General features: G+C 40.2%; 1 protein-coding gene across 11 annotated transcripts; it reads right to left on the bottom strand.

Moving 5' to 3' along the window:
* Positions 1–9190: 9190 nt before the first annotated feature.
* LOC106585226 (volume-regulated anion channel subunit LRRC8A) lies at positions 9191–21216 on the bottom strand. 11 transcript variants are annotated; one of them, XM_045707108.1, is made up of 12 exons: positions 21092–21216; positions 20179–20304; positions 18992–19037; positions 18029–18081; positions 17406–17485; positions 17029–17207; positions 15638–16909; positions 14314–15477; positions 13750–14043; positions 13344–13568; positions 12762–13052; positions 9191–12429 (listed from the first exon to the last, which is right to left on the bottom strand). In XM_045707108.1, the coding sequence occupies exons 7-12, from the start codon at positions 15773–15775 to the stop codon at positions 12154–12156; spliced, it is 2388 nt and encodes a 795-aa protein (XP_045563064.1). In that variant the 5' UTR covers positions 15776–16909; positions 17029–17207; positions 17406–17485; positions 18029–18081; positions 18992–19037; positions 20179–20304; positions 21092–21216; the 3' UTR covers positions 9191–12153. The 11 variants fall into 11 exon arrangements, with proteins under 11 accessions (XP_045563064.1, XP_014026678.1, XP_014026679.1 ...); XM_014171203.2 differs by lacking the exons at positions 18029–18081; positions 18992–19037 and having other exon boundaries at positions 15638–15782; positions 16058–16140; positions 16793–16909; XM_014171204.2 differs by lacking the exons at positions 18029–18081; positions 18992–19037 and having other exon boundaries at positions 15638–15782; positions 16058–16140; positions 16811–16909.
* Positions 21217–21238: the final 22 nt, after the last annotated feature.

Below are 21238 nucleotides of genomic sequence, written 5' to 3'. Positions count from 1 at the left end.
GACCGAATACAAACAGTGTAGCTATTCCCTCCGCAAGGCAATCAAACAAGCTAAGCGTCAGTATAGAGACAAAGTGGAGTCGCAATTCAACGGCTCAAACACGAGAGGTATGTGGCAGGGTCTACAGTCAATCACGGACTACAAAAGGAAAACCAGCCCCGTCGTGGTTCACGATGCCTTGCTCCCAGACAGACTAAACAACTTTTTTGCTCGCTTTGAAGACAATACAGTGCCACTGACACGGCCCGCTACCAAAACGTGCGGGCTCTCCTTCACTGCAGCCAACATGAGTAAAACATTTAAATGTGTTAACCCTCGCAAGGCTGCAGGCCCAGACGGCATCCTCAGAGCATGCACAGACCAGCTGGCTGGTGTGTTTACAGACATATTCAATCAATCCTTATCCCAGTCTGCTGTCCCCACATGCTTCAAGAGGGCCACCATTGTTCCTGTTCCCAAGAAAGCTAAGGTAACTGAGCTAAATGACTACCGCCCTGTAACACTCACTTCCGTCATCATGAAGTGCTTTGAGAGACTAGTCAAGGACCATATCACCTCCACCCTACCTGACACCCTAGACCCACTCCAATATGCTTACCGCCCCAATAGGTCCACAGACGACACAATCGCCATCACACTGCACACTGCCCTAACCCATCTGGACAAGAGGAATACCTATGTAAGAATACTGTTCATCGATTACAGCTCAGCATTAAACACCATAGTACCCTCCAAACTCGTCATTAAGCTCGAGACCCTGGGTCTCGACCCCGCCCTGTGTAACTGGGTACTGGTCTTCCTGACGGGCCGCCCCCAGGTGGTGAGGGTAGGTAACAACATCTCCACCCTGCTGATCCTCAACACTGGGTTCCCACAAGGGTGCGCACTCCCTGGTCACCCACGACCGCGTGGCCATGCACGCCTCCAACTCAATCATCAAGTTTGCAGATGACACTACAGTGATAGGCTTGCTTACCAACAACGACGAGACGGTCTACAGGGAGGAGGGGAGGGCCCTCGGAGTGTGGTGTCAGGAAAATAACCTCACACTCAACGTCTACAAAACAAAGGAGATGATCGGGGACTTCAGGAAACAGCAGAGGGAGCAGCCCCCTATCTACATTGACGGGACAGTAGTGGAGAGAGTGGAGAGTTTTAAGTTCCTCGGTGTACACATCACGGACAAACTGAAATGGTCCACCCACACAGACAGCGTGGTGAAGAAGGCGTAGCAGCGCGTCTTCAACCTCAGGAGGCTGAAGAAATTTGGCTTGTCACCAAAAACACTCACAAACTTTTACAGATGCACAATCGAGAGCATCCTGTTGGGCTGTATCACCGCCTTTTACGGCAGCTGCTCCGCCCATAACCGGAAGGCTCTCCAGAGGGTAGTGAGGTCTGCACAACGCATCACTGGGTGCAAACTACCTGCACCACCCGATGTCACAGGAAGGCCAAAAAGATCATCAAGGACAACAACCACCCGAGCCACTGCCTGTTCACCCCGCTATCATCCAGAAGGCGAGGTCAGTACAGGTGGATCAAAGCGGGGACCGAGAGACTGAAAAACAGCTTCTATCTCAAGGCTATTTGACTGTTAAACAGCCATCACTAACATTGAGTGGCTGCTGCCGACATACTGACTCAACTCTAGCCACTTTAATAATGGAAAAATGTATGTAATCAATTTATCACTAGCCACTTTATATAATGTTTACATACCCTACATTACTCATCCCATATGTATATACTGTACGCTATACCATCTACTGCATCTTGCCATCTTGATGTAATTAAAAAACTCTGAGATCCATTCTGAGATCGTTAATAAAACCTCCCAGGAAAACTTTCAAGGAACCAGAGTCAAATGTTCTCAGAACCTTCTTGCAACTTAAAAATAAACATTCCCAGAACAGGCTAAATGTTCACTTCTGGTACCGGTCAGGAATATATGGCTTCGTTCCCACCACCAGTGTGAAACCAACTCCACAACTTCCAAGGAACCAAATGTGCTAGCTGGGACAGCTACTCCAAGTAGAAGCACGCTCTTTCAACTTGCTTGTAGTCTTGTTTTCTCCATACATTTTCCCTGACATCCAAAAGTTCTCGTTACATTTTGAATGCTTAGCACGACAGGAAGATCGTTCAATTCGCACACTTAGAGAACATCCCTGGTCACCCCTACTGCCTCTGATCTGGCGGACTCACAAAAAACACATGCTTTGTTTGTAAATTATGTCTGCGTGTTGAAGTGTGCCCCCGGCTATCCGTAAATTAATAAAACAAGAAAATGATGCCGTCTGGTTTGCTTAATATAAGGAATTTGAAATGATTTATACTTGTACTTTTTATTTAAGTACATTAAAAAAATTACATTTACTTTTGATACTTAAGTATATTTAAAACAAAATACTTTTAGACTTTTACTCAACTAGTATTTTACTGGGTGACTTTCACTTCTACTTAAGTAATTTTCTATAAGTTATCTTTACTTTTACTCAGGTATGACAATTGGGTACTTTTTCAACCACTGAAAGTGGTCAAAAGAAATATAGCTAGTTGTGCTAGACGTTTTATAGATAAAAGGATAAGTAGCATACCGTTTTTAAATGTGTGCATGTTTTTTCCCTCCATGTAAACAGCTGATTCAAAGTGGGTGTGGCAGATTTCAAAACAATACAAGAAGGATGCACTTCAGTATCCTCCGCCAAAGGAGGCAATCGAGGAGAGGATGAAACTCCTATGCTCACATATTAACAAATGTACATTACACTCTACTACATATAGAGTCCACTTTCTGGGTCACCGAGGGGAGGAGGATGGAGGAGTCGAGGACAAAAACAGACCAATTGAGACTCCCCTTCTGTATCTCTTTCTCTCTTTGCCCAGCTGCTCCTTCGAGTAGGTGGATGCTCAGTTTATGTCACGGCATGATTGTCTGTCCTCTTTCTCTCCTTATCTATTCTCTTATGCTTATCTTTGCTGAGACACAAGTATGACAGTAAAATGTATGTGTGTATGTGGATTGTAGAAGTGTTCATGTGACACCTGCTAATGTAAAAATATCTTAATGAATACATTTGATTGTATGTAAGTCTTTATACTGACTGCATGCATGGGTTATCTAATCTTTCTCACTGGTTGGTTCTGTTTTATGGTGATGGTGAGAGGCCCTCTACAGCAGATGATGATACTAGACAAGTTACAGGCAAGGGATCAGAAAATTTGACTGTCAACAGTTTTGTCTTCTGACCAACAAATTCCTTTCCTTTCCTTCCCTCCACCATAACCCCTCAGTGGACAATTTGTGATGTGAGTTTCATTAGTCATCTGTGGTGGAAGCAGACAAGCATAGTATAGTTTTTCTGCCAGAGATGAGGGCTTTTATTTGTAAAATAACAGTTTCATAATGATAAACATTTCCAAGAAAACAAAAACAACTTTATTTTCTTTGTATTTCATTACTTTCAACAGAATGTTTCCTAAAAGTTCAAACATGGTTACATTGAATAACATTTAACGTTCTAGCAATGTTCTCCAACTGGTTTGACATTGGGAATGTTCTCAAATAGTTCAGAGGATGTTAAGAAACAACATTCTTCTGTGGGAATTTCAGTACTTCAGCATAACATTTTCTACAGGTTTCCTCATGGTTTTATTTAAAGTCATATTCTCAGAACATTAATACAACTTTCAAGAAAAACCACAAGAAAACACTAGTGATGTTCAAAGTACGTTCTAAGAATGTTGTTTAAAAACATATACATTCCGTTCTCAGCTTCAACAAAACTTTCTCTATCTTGTTAAGTCGGATCAGGTGTCTTGGCCTTGGATCAGGTGTCTTGGCCACACCTGATCTTAATGAGTGCTTATTTCCTTTGAAATGGGATCTGTTTGAATAGACTAAAATGAACAGCTTTGTATTAGTAAAAAGGAAACATGGTATGCTAGCTCCATCCTTGTGGCGCAGTGGACTAATTATTTCCATGGATAGAGAACAGAAGATTATAGATGCCTAAGCAAATTACTTTCCATGTGTCCTGTCTGTGCTTGGGAGTTCAAAACAGTTAACCTTAGCTAGCAGTGTTATTAAAAGTATGATTGAAACATTCAGTGAACATTTTAAGGAAGTTCTTAAAAAACCTCCCTATAACCTTTACATTTTGTTCAAAACATTCACAACGTTTAGAGAACGTACTCAGAACATTATTTAATAAAATTCAAATAACCTATCATTTCCATTCTCAGAACGTTAATAAAACCTCCCAGGAAAACTTTCAGGGAACCATAGTAAAACTGTCTCAGAACCTCCCTGAAACCTAAAAATTTACTTCCCAGAATTCACTTCTGTTCTCAGAATGTAAAAAAAAATGTGCAGTTTTACTGGTCAGGAAACGTATGGCTTCATTCCCAGAACCAATGGAAAACAAAACATGTACATTCCTACAACTTCCAAGGAACCAAATGTGCTAGCTGGGTATCTAGTGGAGCCGCAAACAAAAGTTTGGAGCATAAAGCATGAAATGCACGTGAGAATCTCACTGCCAACAGGTACTTATCACAGTGGCAAGCCGTTCCTTCTCTTGTTAAAACAAAAGCGGTACCTGCTGGGTGCCGACCAATGATGTATACAAACCCTGGAATGCTAATGCTATGTATTGAGAGGCTTTGAAGCCACCGGTAGGCCATATTGGCATTCACCAGTAGGAGCAGTCCTCCATAGGAAAGAATGGAATTCTACAGCATTTACATTAAATGTTTCAAGGACAAAATTACATGTATTTAAATATTTTTTGTTATTGTATTGGTGTAGTAATAATCTAAATAATATATACTTTAAGGAAAATGTTATAATATATTTTTTGTATTTGTATGTTTAGATCACATAATATAATTTCAAAGTATACATAAAGGTGTCTGTAATATAATAAATGTGGCAAAAACTAATGTAGACTTTAATAAATGCATTTGTATATTTTTTACAATGGTGTGGGAGTGCCAAGATGGAGGCACCGTGGCTTCAACACAACACCCCCTATCAGAGAACTAGTGTATATATAAATCATTGGTACTGACCCAGTGGTAACGAACCTACTGATTCTAGATTGTAGAATCTTTGAACTTCCGAGTTGGTTTAACGTTGGACCAGAGCAAACTTTAGCAAGACAGTTAAAACCTCTCTAGGGTATGTGGGACGAAATCGTACTCAAACATATGACTATTTTACACCATTTTAAAGACAAGACTCTCGTTAATCTAACCACACTGTCCGATTTCAAAAAGGCTTTACAACGAAAGCAAAACATTAGATTATGTCAGCAGAGTACCCAGCCAGAAATAATCAGACACCCATTTTTCAAGCTAGCATATAATGTCACAAAAACCAAAACCACAGCTAAATGCAGCACTAACCTTTGATGATCTTCATCAGATGACACTCCTTGGACATTATGTTATACAATACATGCATGTTTTGTTCAATCAAGTTCATATTTATATCAAAAACCAGCTTTTTACATTAGTATGTGACGTTCAGAACTAGCATACCCACCTCAAACTTCCGGTGAATTTACTAAATTACTCACGATAAACGTTCACAAAAAACATAACAATTATTTTAAGAATTATAGATACAGAACTCCTTTATGCAATCGCGGTGTCCGATTTTAAAATAGCTTTTCGGCAAAAGCACATTTTGCAATATTCTGAGTAGATAGCTCGCCATCACGGGCTAGCTATTTTGGCACTCACCAAAAAAAATTGGATTACCTTTGCTGTTCTTCGTCAGAATGCACTCCCAGGACTTCTACTTCATCCACAAATGTTGTTTTGGTTCAAAATAATCCATATTATGTTATGTTCAAATATCCTCTGTTTTGTTCTTGCGTTCAAGACACTATCCGAAGAGTGACGCGCGGACGCGTATCGTGACAAAAAATGTCTAAATATTCCATTACCGTACTTCGAAGCATGTCAAACGCTGTTTAAAATAAATTTTTATGCGATTTTTCTCGTAAAAAAGCGATAATATTCCGACCGGTAAACTCAAAGTTGAAAATGGCCTCTTCACGTGCACGCGCGCACCCGTCTCATTGTTCTCAGATCGACCACTTACCAAATGCGCTACTGTTTTTCAGCCATGGGCTGCAAAGTCATCATTCAACGTTCTGGCGCCCTCTGAGAGCCGTAGGAAGTGTCACGTTACAGCAGAGATCCTCAGTTTTCAATAAAGAGTGTAGAAGGCCAAGAAATGGTCAGAGAGGGCACTTCCTGTACAGAATCTTCTTAGGTTTTTGCCTGCCATATGAGTTCTGTTATACTCACAGACACCATTCAAACAGTTTTAGAAATTTTAGGGTGTTTTCTATCCAAAGCAAACAATTATATGCATATTCTAGTTTCTGGGCAGTAGTAATAACCAGATTAAATCGGATACGTTTTTTATCCGGATGTGAAAATACTGCCCCCTACCCTAGAGAGGCTAACAAGCTTGTGTGTGCAGAGTAGCACTAGAATTAAAAACACGTCTTACCTTTTTGTAGTTAATAAATCCAATGTGAAACGTGATAACTAAAGTATCCTTAACTAGCATTGAAAAAGTCAAAACATTCTTCTCTAATTAAACATCTCTCCCTAATTTCTGAATTATGCTTGTAACATCATCAGTAGGCTACAGTAACCTATGCTTCAGAGGGGAGGGGCAGTTAGCCTACACACACGCACACCCATAGGCAAAGATTTCTAGCTGGCAGGGAGATGCTGGAATAAGTTTTTGAGTGACAGAGTGAGGGCTTTGCATAGGTGCTTTTTTGTGATTTTTGTGGGACTGGAAAAAAATTCTGGAATGTAAAAGAACGTTATTAACCGGTTTCCATGCTTTTAAAATAATGGTTCTGTTCCAGAACAGTATAGATCACTTTCATTTTCAGTTCCTCAAATAATTTAGTTATTTTCCAGTTTTCGGTTCTGTTCCCGGAACCGGTTCCGACCCTTGATTCCTATGGATGACTGCTCCTACTGGGGTGTACCATTATGGCCAACCGGTGGCTTCAAAGCTTCTCAATGGCCAATACATAGCATTAGCAATCAAGGGTTTATATACATTATTGGGTCTTTGCTGTGTGAACACCAAAGAGATTGACTGCCGACACTGTTCAGAGGTGCCAAGTACTGTCAGCAGGCAAAAGTTTGACAATCCTACCAGTGTCTGAGTTTTAAATCAAATGAATAGGCGCGAGACCACAAACTCTCATGTGTTCTTTTCTTTTTACAGGTGATCAAATGTTTTTATATTGCTGAGAACCATTGCTGCATTTACTAAACATCTTTGAAGTAAACCGTTTTAATCAATACCTTGTTTTACTATGTTATATTTAGCCTGGCACTGCCAGTAGCTCTGTGACAGTAACCTTGGACTACACCCTGTTTTGGAGTTCAGAGCTGAACCAATGGTGCTATGATGCAAAGACTACTACTGCTGCAACTCAAACTGATTCACAGATAAAGGAATATAAATACACATTTGGAACATATGTCTCAAGCTCTCGCAGCTAGCACATTTGGTTGTGGGAGTGTACATGTTTGGTTTCCTACTGCTTTTGGTAACAAATCCATAACTTTCCTGACCGGTACATCTGAATGTTCTGGGAACGACACTTTTTTGGTTGCAGGAAGGTTCTGAGAACATTTTACTCTGGTCCCCTAAACGTTTTCTGGGAGATTTTATTAACGTTCTGAGAATGGAAATTATAGGTTATTTGAAGGTAATTAAATAACGTTCTGAGAATCTTTGGGAACCAAATGTAAAGGTTATTTGGAGTTTTTTAAATAACTTCCTTAAAACTTTCACTAAATGTTATAATAAGACTTTTAATAACGCTGCTAGCTTAACTGTTTTGAACTCCAAGCACAGACAGGACATATGGAAAGTAATTTGCTTAGGCATTAATTATGCAAACACATTCCTTATTTATTGTGGCATTGGTGTCAGTGAGATTCCAAACCTATGATATTTTGCTCTCTAGCCATGGAATTAGTCCACTGTGCCACCAGTATGGAGCTAGCATGCAATGTTTTTTTTACTCATGCAAAGCTGTTAATTTCAGTATATTCAAACAGACCCCATTTCAAAGGAAACAAGCACTCATTAAGGTCAGGTGTGACCAATTAGTGGGTGCAGCCAAAACACCTGAACACATTTAACAAGATCAAGGATAGAGTTGTGTTGACGCTGAGAACCGAATGCAAATGTTTTTAAATAACATTCTTCGAATGTTCTCTGAATGTTACTGTGTTGTGGGTTTTATCGAAAGTTTTCTTAATGTTCTGAAAACACGACTTCAAATAGAACCATAACGAAACCAGCAGAAAACATTCTGAAGTACTGAAATTCTCACAGAAGAATATTGTTTTTTAACATTCTCAAACTATATGAATACATGTCAAAGCACTTGGCGAAGGTTCCAAAAACATTACCAAAAAATTTGGGAAAATTAAAGGAAACGTTGTTAAAGTAATGAAACACCATGAAAATAATGTTTTTGTCAAGTTCCTTAGATGTGCTGAGACCTTTGGTTCTCTCTGTACACAAAGTACAAATTGTTCAAATGTCTATTAGAAAATCTGAAATCTCTTTTTCAAAAAAGTAATTTCATAACCATATAAAGTCTCTTGATTTTTGCTAATTTATCAAAACAAATTGATTCAGGAAACAAATGGTGAAATGAGACCAGTATGTGCATAATTACATTTATTATACTATAATTTCATAACAGGAATGAAAGAGTAAAGGAGGAGGGGAATGGTGATAATGCTTAAGGGGATAATTAGGATAACACACAGTTCACAACATTCATGTCATTTAAAGTTATTTTCCAAAAGTGCTGAATTATTTTTTTAAATAATAAATGTAATACTGCTGCTACACTACTGACTGCTAGTCACTGTGTCTGAATGAAAAGTAAAACTGGGGTTGTCAGTCTTCAACAAAGTAATGAGATTTAATAACAATAGTGTCAAAATGACATGTTGGAAAGGATGACAATTAAGATTAAAGACAGAACTACATGAAACATACATTCCTTCCATACTCTTAATTTAAGTGAGAACCAAAAGAAACCTCTAACACTGTTAAATCGGTATTGTTTCAGAATATAACAGAAGACATAGAAATGAATTGCCCCATGTGATGTATGATTTCAGATTTATTTTATTCAAAGTTCGACAATTTCGAACCAGCAATTCTTATTATATTAAATGCTAATAAAAACCAGAAAACAACATTTCAAAAAGTATAGAAATATAAAAATGTGTGGTATAACAACTGTTAAATTAACATCAAAATACTGAGTGGAATAAAAAAAATGGCAACAAAAGAAGGATGCAAGGATAAAATTGAATGGCAATTTCCTGAGAAGGTTTTGGTGTACTGTACTAATAGCTGTCAACACTGAAGAAAAATGGAATGTCTAAGTGTGACTGTTTTTCAAATTAATATCATAAAGTATTGCTTGCATTTCATTTACCACTCAATAAACCTACCTAAAAATAGTGGCTCCAATAAGATTGATTTAGTGAGTTAGGCTAGTGAGTGAGAGTAGATTAAAAAAAGATTTAAATGGGTTTCTATGGGATGACACATTGATTCACAGACTTCAACAAACACCCCGCGCACTGAATGCAGTTTCCATATTGAAAACTGCATTGCACAGGACATAAGGGGACAGTTTCTTCAAGACACCCCACACTTGATGGGCAGGACTCATCTAGGGTCGGTTTCCTAGACAGATTCAGCCTCGTCCTGGAATAAAAACCTCTTTCAAATTAGAATTTCCATTGAGACGGAGAATGCTTTTTAGTCCTGGACTAGGCTTAATCTGGTCCTTACTGTTAGTCTTGTCTCACTTTCTATGTAATCTAGCATTAATATGTACATAAATCCATTATAACATGCATAATGTCACTGAAAATACACCATGAAATTAGAGTTGATTGTCTACGCCAGCATTGCTGAGGACATTTGCATTTCATAATAACCTCCAATAACATAAATAGCCTACACTGTGCTTTTTGTGCATTTGTTCGACTGTGTAATACGAGACTATGCTCTTACTGTAGATAAGATGATTTCATCCATCTGGTGCAATATATTTTTTTTAAAGAAATCCCTTTAAATCTTCTTGACTTCTTATTCACATCTCTCCTCCCATTAACTGAAATGTGAAAATGTCCATGCACTGCCTATTTAAAAGAATCCCCTTTTTGGGGGATCATACTGTATTAACCTTTGGCTAGAAGGAGCAAAGGTAGTATTGCACACTGTAGCAGTTAGTGATTGACATACAATGCCAGGTTTACATAGCGATAGCCAGCTATCATTCCTATGATGTATTTGTTGTACTTTTGTCATAAGACCATATTTTGTTAATCTTGTCTTCATCCATAGTAATGCTCATTGCAGCTGTGTTATAATCCTCGTTTCTGATGACAAGCAGGCTCCTCTTATTCATGTGTTTTGCTGTGTCAGAGGAATGCGTTGACCTTGCATACTTCCCTAAAAGCTGTTGGAGTTTAAACATTTTACAGAAAATTAATAGCTCAATTGATAGCGACAGAATCACACATATTAGATTACTTCCCAAGCAAAGTCAATTTTTTGTCTCGTCGGCTATAGAAGGTTGTAGCTCAGCCTCAATGTCATAGACAAACCAAATATATCCCCATATGCATCGGAGTCTCGGCTTTCCCATGTATTTTACAGCTTGTTTCTAGCATAAAGCATCACGGACTAAAGCACCATTATAGATTGCTTTATATAATAGGGTCCGTTTTATTTTATTTTCTATGCTTTTTGCCATTTTCTTTAACAAAAGGTATGGCGTACTCTCACATACCCCCTCAATTCGAGCCAAGGTTTTCACTTAACACACTAAGCCCTTCACTGACAGAGGTTTTTAAAGAGTGCATGGTTGGTGGAGGAACTGGCCGAGAAAATCTATTTATAACATCCTATGATTTCGTCTGTCAAACAGGTACGCCTACCTCTTTTCATAAATAGGAAGAAATAGGCTCCAACACAAAGCCCTCTTGTTAATAAAGTCAAATTAAAATGAAGACTTGAAATGAATTAGGCCTACTCAAATTAGCCGGAATTAAATTATTTTGAGAAGAAATCTGACTCGCCTCCTGAACTGCCAACTTGCACAGCACAGCCATTGGTTAGACAGCACAAAAAGGTTTTGATCAGCAAGAGCAGGGTTCTTGATTGGAATATCCATTGCAGTGTGTAATGTAGTGTAGTTTTATTTACACCATCAGAGCAGCGCAAAACATCCAGGAAGTTCATTTTTTTACAAATATAACTTTGCCCTGTGCTTCTCCAAGCATGCACTTCGTATAGTCTAGGCCTATAAGCAATGGATCATTTGATTGGGATCACAGCAAATAGACTATAGGTCACTTGAAATTGGGTGCCCAGAGGAGAATAAGGGTTTTGGGGCGGCATCGGGCACACATCGTTATATAGTAAGCAACTCATTCTAAAACATAACTTGATCAATTACAGGACTCGAAAAAAATAAAAATACTAAACCCTCCCCGTGACTGAAATGTAAAAAGCATGGCCCTGAGGCCTTCCCCCATGTCCCCGTTCCGTAAATCTCTAACCATCCCTTAGCACCCTAGAGAATCTGGATCAAGGGTAGTCTACTGCATTGTGTTATATAAATGGGTTACGATATGACAGGATAATATACCCTGTCTGAATGACAATAACACTGCCCACCAGAAAATGCATCTGCTGGCTAATTATTTAAGTCCTTTCTCTTACAGGAAAATTGCATTTGCATTTTGCAATCTCATATGCAACACATCTGATCTCATTCAATGCACACACATGTTGTAAAACTTAACACTTTTCCTTACCAATGTCCCTTTTAAAACTGCATTTCACAACTGTTACAGCAGGAAAAAAGTAGCATGGCGGTGGGACATTAGCATAAATTCCCTTGAAAAGCAGCCCTGCAGTAGAGTACAGTCAAAGTGAGCAGGTCCTGCTTGGTTAGCGTGCTGTCTGGGTCTGTGTAGTCCTCCCCAGTCCTCCAGGGGCCCTGGCTGTTTCAACGGAGTTAACATCCACCTCCAACCCCTATCTGTTCAGGCCGTCTCCTTGTCCACCTTCCACAGCTGCTCCTTCACCTCGGTGGGCAGGGTGTTGAAGAGGTCCTCCTCCACCACCAGGCCCGTCCTCTTCAGCTGCTTGCACTCCCCCAGCTCTACGGGCAGACATTCCAGCCTGTTCCCCCTCAGTTCCAGCTGGGTCAGCCCCGTCAGCTCCCCGAAGCGCGATGGCAGAGACGTCAGGCAGTTATTCCCCAGGTTCAGAGTACGGAGCTTCTTACACTGGAACAGCTCATTGGGCAGGGTCTCGATCTAAACGCGGTAGAGGTAGAAAAAAAGGGAGAAGTCGGATAGAGAGATAATATCAGGTGGACATGTGACAAACAATGCAATGTGTAAAACTGTAATTATCAGACAAAACATCTGGAGTTAAACCTAGTTATAACAGATTAAGAAAACCCAAACAAATAAATGAAACAAATCACTGTGTTAATGCGATTTGATTCACAATTGTCAGATAAGTAAACACAACTACAGTACAGACAACACATTCCTCATAAATAATGAAACCAGAATAAATTGTATTTAAAACCCATCAGAAATGTCTAGTACAACAAACCAAAGCTGAAAACGAAAGCACTAACTCTGTTGGCTGTGACTGCCAGGTACTGGAGGTTCTGCAGGTACCCCACGTCTGCTGGGATGTAGGTGAGATTGTTATGGCTCAGGTCCAGGAAGCGTAGCTTACGACAATAGAAAAGTTGACTGGGGATGTTATCGATCTTGTTCCTGTTCAGATAGAGCCTCTCCATGTTGTTGAGGGTCCCGATCTGGATGGGAATGTAGGCAATCTGGTTGTACCAGAGTTTAAGGCAGACCAGACGGTGCAGGTGCTGGAAGCTGATGATCTCCTCGATCGTCTTCAGATTATTGTCCTTCAATGATGACAATAATAATACATTTTATTCATACTTTTCAAAACACCCAGTGCCAGTTTCCCAGACACAGATTAAGCTTAGCCCTGGACAACAACAAAAAATATTCCAAATGAGAATCTCCATTGAGCATGGTTTTTAGTCCAGGACTATAATTAAATGTGTCTGGGAAACCAAAGTCACTTTACATAATAAAATCAGCAAGATGAATTAAAAACAAGAAAATCACATAATATTTGCGAGAACACATAAAAGTTCACTGAACGTAACAAACAGCAATGACAAACTTACCTTGAGGTCAATCTCCTGCAGGTTGTGCAGGCTGAAGATGGAGTGTGGGATGCGTTCCAGATCACAGCGTATCAGCTCCAGTTCAGTCAGGTTCACCATCTTCTTCAGGCTGTTGAGAACCATCAGCTTGGTGCCCTCGTTGTTAACTGAGAGCTTCTGGAGGTGCACCCCCACATCCGTCACCACCTGAGGTAGCTTGGTCAAGTTGCTCTTCAACCGGAGGACCTTAATAATAAATGCATTTAAATGTATGTAGCATTTTTATAGTGTTAGCAAAAACTCAAAGCTCTATGTACGTAGAGTGAAAAAAATACAAGGCAGTTAAAATAACAATAGTAGGTGCTAAAAAATGCCTCACTGATAAGGACTATCGATGAGTGTGCTAGTCTGTAAAAGTGAATTTTACCTTGAGCCTCTTCAGCTCCCGTAGCCCATCAATAACAATATATCGATTGTTCTCTGCGCTCAGGTTCCCCGTCAGGTGCAGCTCGCTCAGGTTCTTCAAACTATAGATCCACAGAGGGATCTCCTTGATGTCTGTGAACTTGATGTGGAGGGATTTGAGGTTCTCCCTGAGGAAGGCCAGGGCCGGAGCCTCGATCTTAGCCGGGGTGTGGTATAGCCACATCTCCTTCAGGTTGACCAGCTGGGCAATGATGGGAGGGATGGTGATGTCTGGGATGAGCTCCAGCTTCAGCACCTAGAATATCATCAATAATAACACAAATAATAAATTTGGGCCGAAAGCCCAATAAACTGAAGTGACACACACAGGCAAGAGCAATGTGCGAGTTTCTGTTTCTATCACCTAATTATTCCCACACACCTTCAACAAGCTGACTCATATGTGCGAGTGCTTTCCTAAACTGTACAACAAGTCAAAGTTGCTACAGTGTGGACATTGAAAAAAAAAAATAGACAAAAACAAGGCACAGCCAACAAGGAACACTGGTAATTCTACACAAACTACCTCCAGCTCTATCAGATCAAACACGGTGTCTGGGATGCCGCTCAGCATGAACAGGTGCAGCTCCAGCTTCTCCTGGGAGTTCTTGGTGATCCTCTGCCTCAGTTTGTCCAGAGTCCACTCATTGTTCAGGTTGAGCTGCCGCAGCTTGTTCTCGCTCACTTCAGACAGGAAGACGGCAAAGCGTTTGGAGTACAGTGGATCGTACTGGTCGATCATGTGCAGCATGAAAGCAAAGTCGTTCTTTACGTCCGGTATGTCGCTGTAACTGCTCTCCTCTCGTATCGACTCAAAGGAGTATTTCTTCAGCGAGCGCCGCAGCATCCAACAGAGGGTATACATGCAAATTAATCCGTATACCCCCACTAAGCTGATGTAGACACAAGCTAGGATCTTAAACAGGGTGGCCAGAGGATGAGCACAACGATACATGCTGTACCCCGTGAGGTTCTCTATATCCACACTACAGTCCACGCTGAACTGAATATTGTGCACATAATACCCTGTATAGCAGATAATAAAAATGAACTTAATGACTTTGATAATAGTCTGTCGGATGTAGAGCCTGTACACAATGTCTCCCTCTTCCACGTGTATGCGGAACTTCTTCACTTTTTCGAACAAGGCCTTCGCCTGTTCACCTTCTTTCTTATCCAGGACGCCTGTCTCTGTGCGATCCACAATACCCTGCTCCAGGCGAGACTTTGTCCTTTGGAGCATGGGGACGCTAGCCTCCACATCCTCGCTGATACACGACACTTTCTTATCCATTGAGCCATTCATCTTTATCGGCTTGGGGTCGCTCTCCTCCACCACCGTCTCAGACAGAGCCCTGGTGGTCCAGGGAGAGTCAAAACACTTCAGGAGAATCGACACAAAGTGCTCCAGTTTGGAGCTAGTCCGGGGGAACTTGAACCAGAAGTTACTGCAAGCCAGGAAGATGAGCGTGTGCAGTAGCACCAGGTAGGGGAAGTACTTGGCGAACCAGTGCAGGCGATTCTCGTAGCAGACGGCGTCTACGTAGTTGTACTGGTGGCGGTCCAGGTTGTATTGGATCCCTTTGGGCTCCAACATCGGCGGGGCCGACAGGGTGGCATTGAAATACCTCCTGCAGGTCTGGTTGACCACCCACTTGCAGGGCAGGCAGATCATCTTGTCCTGAGTGACCTGCAGAATGAAACGAGAGGATTTTAGATACATCGAAAACAGCTAAATAAAGCATTTCATTACTGTGCACATAACAAATCAAGTTTAATTTCAAATGTAACAGGAACTGGACAAAAATAAGATCAAGTACACTGAAAAAAGGGAATATCCGCTCACGGACCTGCAGCGTGCCCCCGAACACGGCGATCATGAGCATGACAATAGAGATGTAGTCAGTGAAGACGTCCCACCATGGCTTCAGGATACGGTAGGCAGGCTGACAGTCTACAAAGTAACGCAGCTCAGTGATGGGGATCATGGTTTACCTGGGAAGAGGAGAGTAGTATGACATACAGTATGGCTATGTTTCAAAATACACACCTGCGTTCACCAGTTCTTTCAAGGGTAAACTTCCAAGAACACCTGAGAGAGCATACTGTCTAGAATGGAGAACGCACAGTGCTTAAAATCCATTCAATTTGAAATGTACTTCGATGTGACTGACCTAAACAGGAAACCGCATCACCATGCAGCCAGCTAGCTACATTTGTTTACACAGAATCGTTCTCAGTACAGGTTAGTGAATTAAGCTGACACCGACCAGAATCAATATTTTATGTGGGGTCCTCCTCTCGCACATTACTTGGTCTGCTGCTACATCGTTGTGGACGTATGACAGGTAAGCTTGAAGCAACAAAAAAAAATAGAAGCTAAATAAACTATTTTGCTTACTGTTTAAGAATGATCAATATTCTGTCATTTTGTGTTTCACTGTGAATGTAACATTACATTTCTAATGAGCAGGCTTTCAGTGCTAAATTCATACAACTATAACACCCATGCATATGATGTTCAAGATAGCTTGGTTTTACATTCACTTTATACATTGATAGGCGATACACAATATAACTAGAAGGCCACTTCATCCTAGTGTAAGCTAATTGCATTGGATAGAAAACAAACACTGGCATATTAAAGGACAATGTCCACTTTAAGTATATGCAAACATATCAAACAGGAATTACATTAAATAATTACACCATTGTAAAATTATGAATGCTTTTCTCTCTCCTTGTAGGGAATTAGACAGATTAACTGCAGCCCCCAGATGCCAAGCCTCAAAACCAGAACTGTTGGGAGACATCAACACTTGTCATCTTTAATAAATATGATCGCTTTTATTTGTTTTCCTGTAAATTGTAGACCACAAATAGTTGAACAAGGTGTTTGTGCAGGAATAACTTGCACACGGTGAAGTTCCCCTACAAGAGAACTCATTGTATTTTAGAATGAGCTTCATAAGTAACATGATAGAAAATAACATGTATGGATCTACTGTAGTGATGTTGCACACGGCTTAATAAACTCCTGGGATAGGATGATTTTCCTGGTGGACGGCAGGTTTCCAAGTTCTTTACATGTGTCTAGGTGTTAGGGTGGGATGTGCTTCAACCTGAGGAGAACAGAGCAGAAACATAAGGGGGGGAGAAATTAACCTCACTGCTCAAATTTTTGTGCTGGGGTGAATTCGTTCTGACGATTCTTAACGTTTCTTAAATGGGCGGAACATACCTGAATTTGTCCAATAGAATCTCTCGTTTTAGCTTGGACTCATGATCACACCCCTGCTTCAAGATGCTGAGAAACAACTACCTTTACAAATGTGCAATGGTTTGTAAAAAGTTTTGAATATTCATAGGCTTGATCAAGTGGTCACCGATTTACTTTTAGATGATAATTCAACCCATTTTCTTAATAGGCAAATGATGCAACACAAGAGGGGAGGGGAAAGTAACAAGAATAAAGTTAACTAAGGTTAGGTTAACAGACACTACATGCATGTATTGAACAATCATGAAAAAAAGCAAAAATAGCTTGGCTGGCTGGCAACAAAACACATATAGCTGCATTTTCCAAGTTTTTAATCAGTTGTTGTTAAAATGTCTTACCTCCAAACCATCGGGCATGACTTTTGTCCTGCCAAGCCAATGCCGTGGAGTAAAATGAACGCATCAGTTGCTATCTGTCCCTGAAAACAAATGGACAAAAAACAATTTCAATTTGTCATTAGCTGGCTAGCAAGTATAAAAATGTAGGATTTTTAAACTGTCTGGGTCTTCACAATCGACATATTGCCGACTTTACGATTAGTTAGTTTAGTTGCTAATCTCTAAAACAGCTGATTAGCAGGACAAGATCGCCTGCTAGCTACCTATGACGTCCGACGAGCTAACTTGCGTGGCTATCAGGCTGATAAACACCAGACTCAACATTTGAATTCAAAATTCATATGAAAGTAATTTTAACATTTTGTTGAATAAAAACACAAGACTTACATTTTACAAAAGTATTTCTTAATCCTCTGGAAATTGATCTTCCAAGCGGGACTTTAGTCTGCCATTAATTAGGAATTTTTAAAATGTTTGCTGCGCCGTAAGGTGTTATGGGATAGCCTCCTCGCGAAGGGAACGAAAAAGTATGCTCCCATGCGTGCTTTGTTTTCCAGACCTCCCAAGTACGCTTATGGAACTTCCCGTAAACTTAGTATATACTTGCCTTTTCACGTACTTACGTTTGGAATCGCACTTGAAAAATGACAGTTGACGTCCGTACTCGCCTAACGTTCTAGATAGAACATAAGTATGCATTTTGAAACACAGCCTGTTTCATGATCTGTTAAAGTTCTTATGATCATATTACAGAATAGCAAGACATTTTCTGAAATACTTGCCATTTATAATGGTGGGCTCCACCTCCAATTTGAAATACAATAACAAAAATATGGAAAGCCTCTATTATGCCATAAAAAATGGTATGCCATATGGAACACAGATTAGATACTGCAATTAATAACAGGCTACATTCTTTAAGCCATTTAACACTCAAATCAATGAAGTCTACCATAGCTTGCCTCTGGCATTATAAGAAAAAAAAAGATAAGCATTCTACGTTGAATGAATGATGTGTACTACATAGCATGTACTGGCAGCAACATAAATCAATGGCATCATGATAGGTCATCCATCAGAAAATACCAAATTATTAATTTGAAAGGTGTAGCAATGAAATGAAAAAAAGACTGACAATCACATGCATGGTCTAACACCTGAATCTCTGATGCATTACACTGGAGTTTGCTTTGCTATTGATTTCACCATTGTCAAGCAGGTCCAATTAATCTAACTCCCATAGGGAAGGTATTGGACAGCATTTTTATTACCCCGGCAAACACACACGTTGTTTCAGAAGACCAAAGTCACTTTAGTAGTAATCTAATTTATAAGTGGTTAGATTAGTCATTTAAGTGTGTGGTCCACCTTGTTAAATCACTTCAATTATAAAGAAAGAAACACTGACACCGCATGTGCCATCGTGCGCATGTTGATTTAGTCTTTCCCCACCAGACTCATGAATGACAGAGGTTAAAATAAAAAACTATATTAATTTGGTGAGAGATCAAAACACACATGAAACATTCATTGACATTTAGCTAGGTAATTTGTCCTGGGAGATAAACATTGGGTTGTTATTTTACCTGAAACACATCAGGTCCTTTTTAGGCGGATCCTTTTTAGATGACCCTATTTGAGAAACCTAGTTAGTTCGTTTTCTTTGATTAGTCTCTCCTCGTTCATATTCCAATCATCCACGTGGGTTAGTATGCTCATGAAAACCAATGAGTAGATGGGAGAAGCGGGACTTGCAGCACATCAAGCATCTCAAATAGAACCAAGTTCTATTTTAGCGCCTGGCCTGTTGACGCATGCGAGCAGTTTGGTTGAAATAATCGAATAACACGTATGAGTACATTTATTTTGTAGTCTAGCTAGTCTATCCTATATGTCCAGTATCACATTTTTTAAAATAAATAAGCACCCCAGCGACCTTCAGGACAAGATCCTGTTTACCTTAGGGGCTGGAGACAGCCAGCGCTGCCTCCTCCTCTAACACTGTACCCCGTGTCTCCTACCCTTGGATGTCTCCCTGCTGGGAGGAACATTGGCTGTGCCCCGGCCCTCACCTAATGGCCCTTCTCCTCTCGGGATGGTCATTAGACTAGGTTATATTTTCAGGAACATGTTATTTAGTGGTTTAAAACCAGTTCCAAAAACACTGCTGCAACTATGCCAATAAAGAATAAAGTACATACAATGCGGTAGGATTGAAGAATCCACATGTGCTTTCTTTATTGCCAACTCTGTTATTTGCAAAGTTTTTGGAACATTATCTAAAGACCAAATTCCTGAGAATGTAGGGTACCATTCCGGCCCCTCATCTGTTCAGCGAGGAAGACAGACAGAACAGACTTCCTGTGGAGATGAGAAGTCTGTCGCCTGCCTGGCCCCACCACAGCCCAATTCAGCCCATTCAGACCTCCCATATAAGTCTACTCCCACACACAATGTCACCACAATTCAGCCCAATTCACCCTATTATGAGACCAGACATCCCATTAGAGTGCTGATAAAAAGCATTTAGTGGTAAGACTTCTTTCTACAGGGCCATTATTACCACAATTAAATTAGCACTCGGCAAGGGACTGTATCCAAATGTATGACTCAACTTCCTATTCTTGTGTAATACAAAGTACACAAGCATGCTGATAAGAGTACTGTAGAGACAATAGAAAACTGAGTAAATAAATATGTCTAGACAACATCTCTGTGGGATTAGCTTGATTTATGTGAACTGGGCAGGTATCGAGACATCTGATGCTCTTACCACAGTGGTGGTAGTGCGGTGTTATCTGTACTCCAGTGCTTGGTGGATATCCCACTCGGTGTGTGCCCAGCAAACCTCATGAGCCCAGGTTTCTTTTATCTTCATAGGAATGGGTGGTTGGCTGATCTGAAAACAAAAGAAAAAGAGAAGTGAATAATAATTAGGCCTAGCAAGCAACTCTTTCATGATGTCTGGTAGCACTGGGGTTAGTTACCGTATGTAAGTTAATATCAGTCAGACTTTCAAAATATTATATTTTTGTATAACACGAATAACTTAAGCTTACATAAGTCTAACATCCCATTCCTTAAGAAAACATGTTAAGCACTTGAAGGGTGACACCATAACGTTGACATAACTAACAGTTTATTCAGCAGTCTGATGATGTGAGATGAAGTTTGCAAAATCGGACAAAAATGATACAAGTAATATTATACTCTAATAAAAATTCTAACGACAAATGCAATTTCTACGGTAAATAGATAGCTATCCTTTGTCTTGTTATTAAATTAGTGGCAAAGCTAGCATCACCATGTTAGCTGGCCAAGTCATGCCAGATAAAACCGGTCTCTCGCATTGTTCTATCTGTGGGGTCTATGGTGCGCAGACGATTGTGAAGTTCAACTGCTAGCTAGCTACAATCGACTGGTAATTAGCCAGTGTTTGATGTCATATCAGTGATAGCGTGCATTACATTACTTTACTACCGTAGCTAAAATAGCTAAGATGGATAGATAGCTATCTAGTTGGCTAACTTAGCTTTCTAGCTGACATTTGTCAGCATGTTTGTTAGCTAGCATAGCCAGCACGCGAACGTTCAATCGACCAGCATAAGTACAAATAACTCCAGAGAATTAAGGCCTGTGTTGAATATCGTTTTAGCTAACCAGAGTCTAGTTATTAGAAAACTTACTCAGTTTGGCTCCCCACAGGCTAACTGCTAGCAGAAATACATTTTGGTGTGTGGCTAGCTTGTCTTCTGTTCATCTGTTGTCTTTAACTGAATTCTGCCGTCTGCATCTATACCAGTTTCCAATAGGTGGCACTAGTACGCTTTTTG

The sequence above is a fragment of the Salmo salar genome, chromosome ssa24 (assembly GCF_905237065.1).
Source record: "Salmo salar chromosome ssa24, Ssal_v3.1, whole genome shotgun sequence".
Classification (NCBI taxonomy): Eukaryota; Metazoa; Chordata; class Actinopteri; order Salmoniformes; family Salmonidae; genus Salmo; species Salmo salar.
This window is presented reverse-complemented; position numbering and strand designations above follow the sequence as displayed.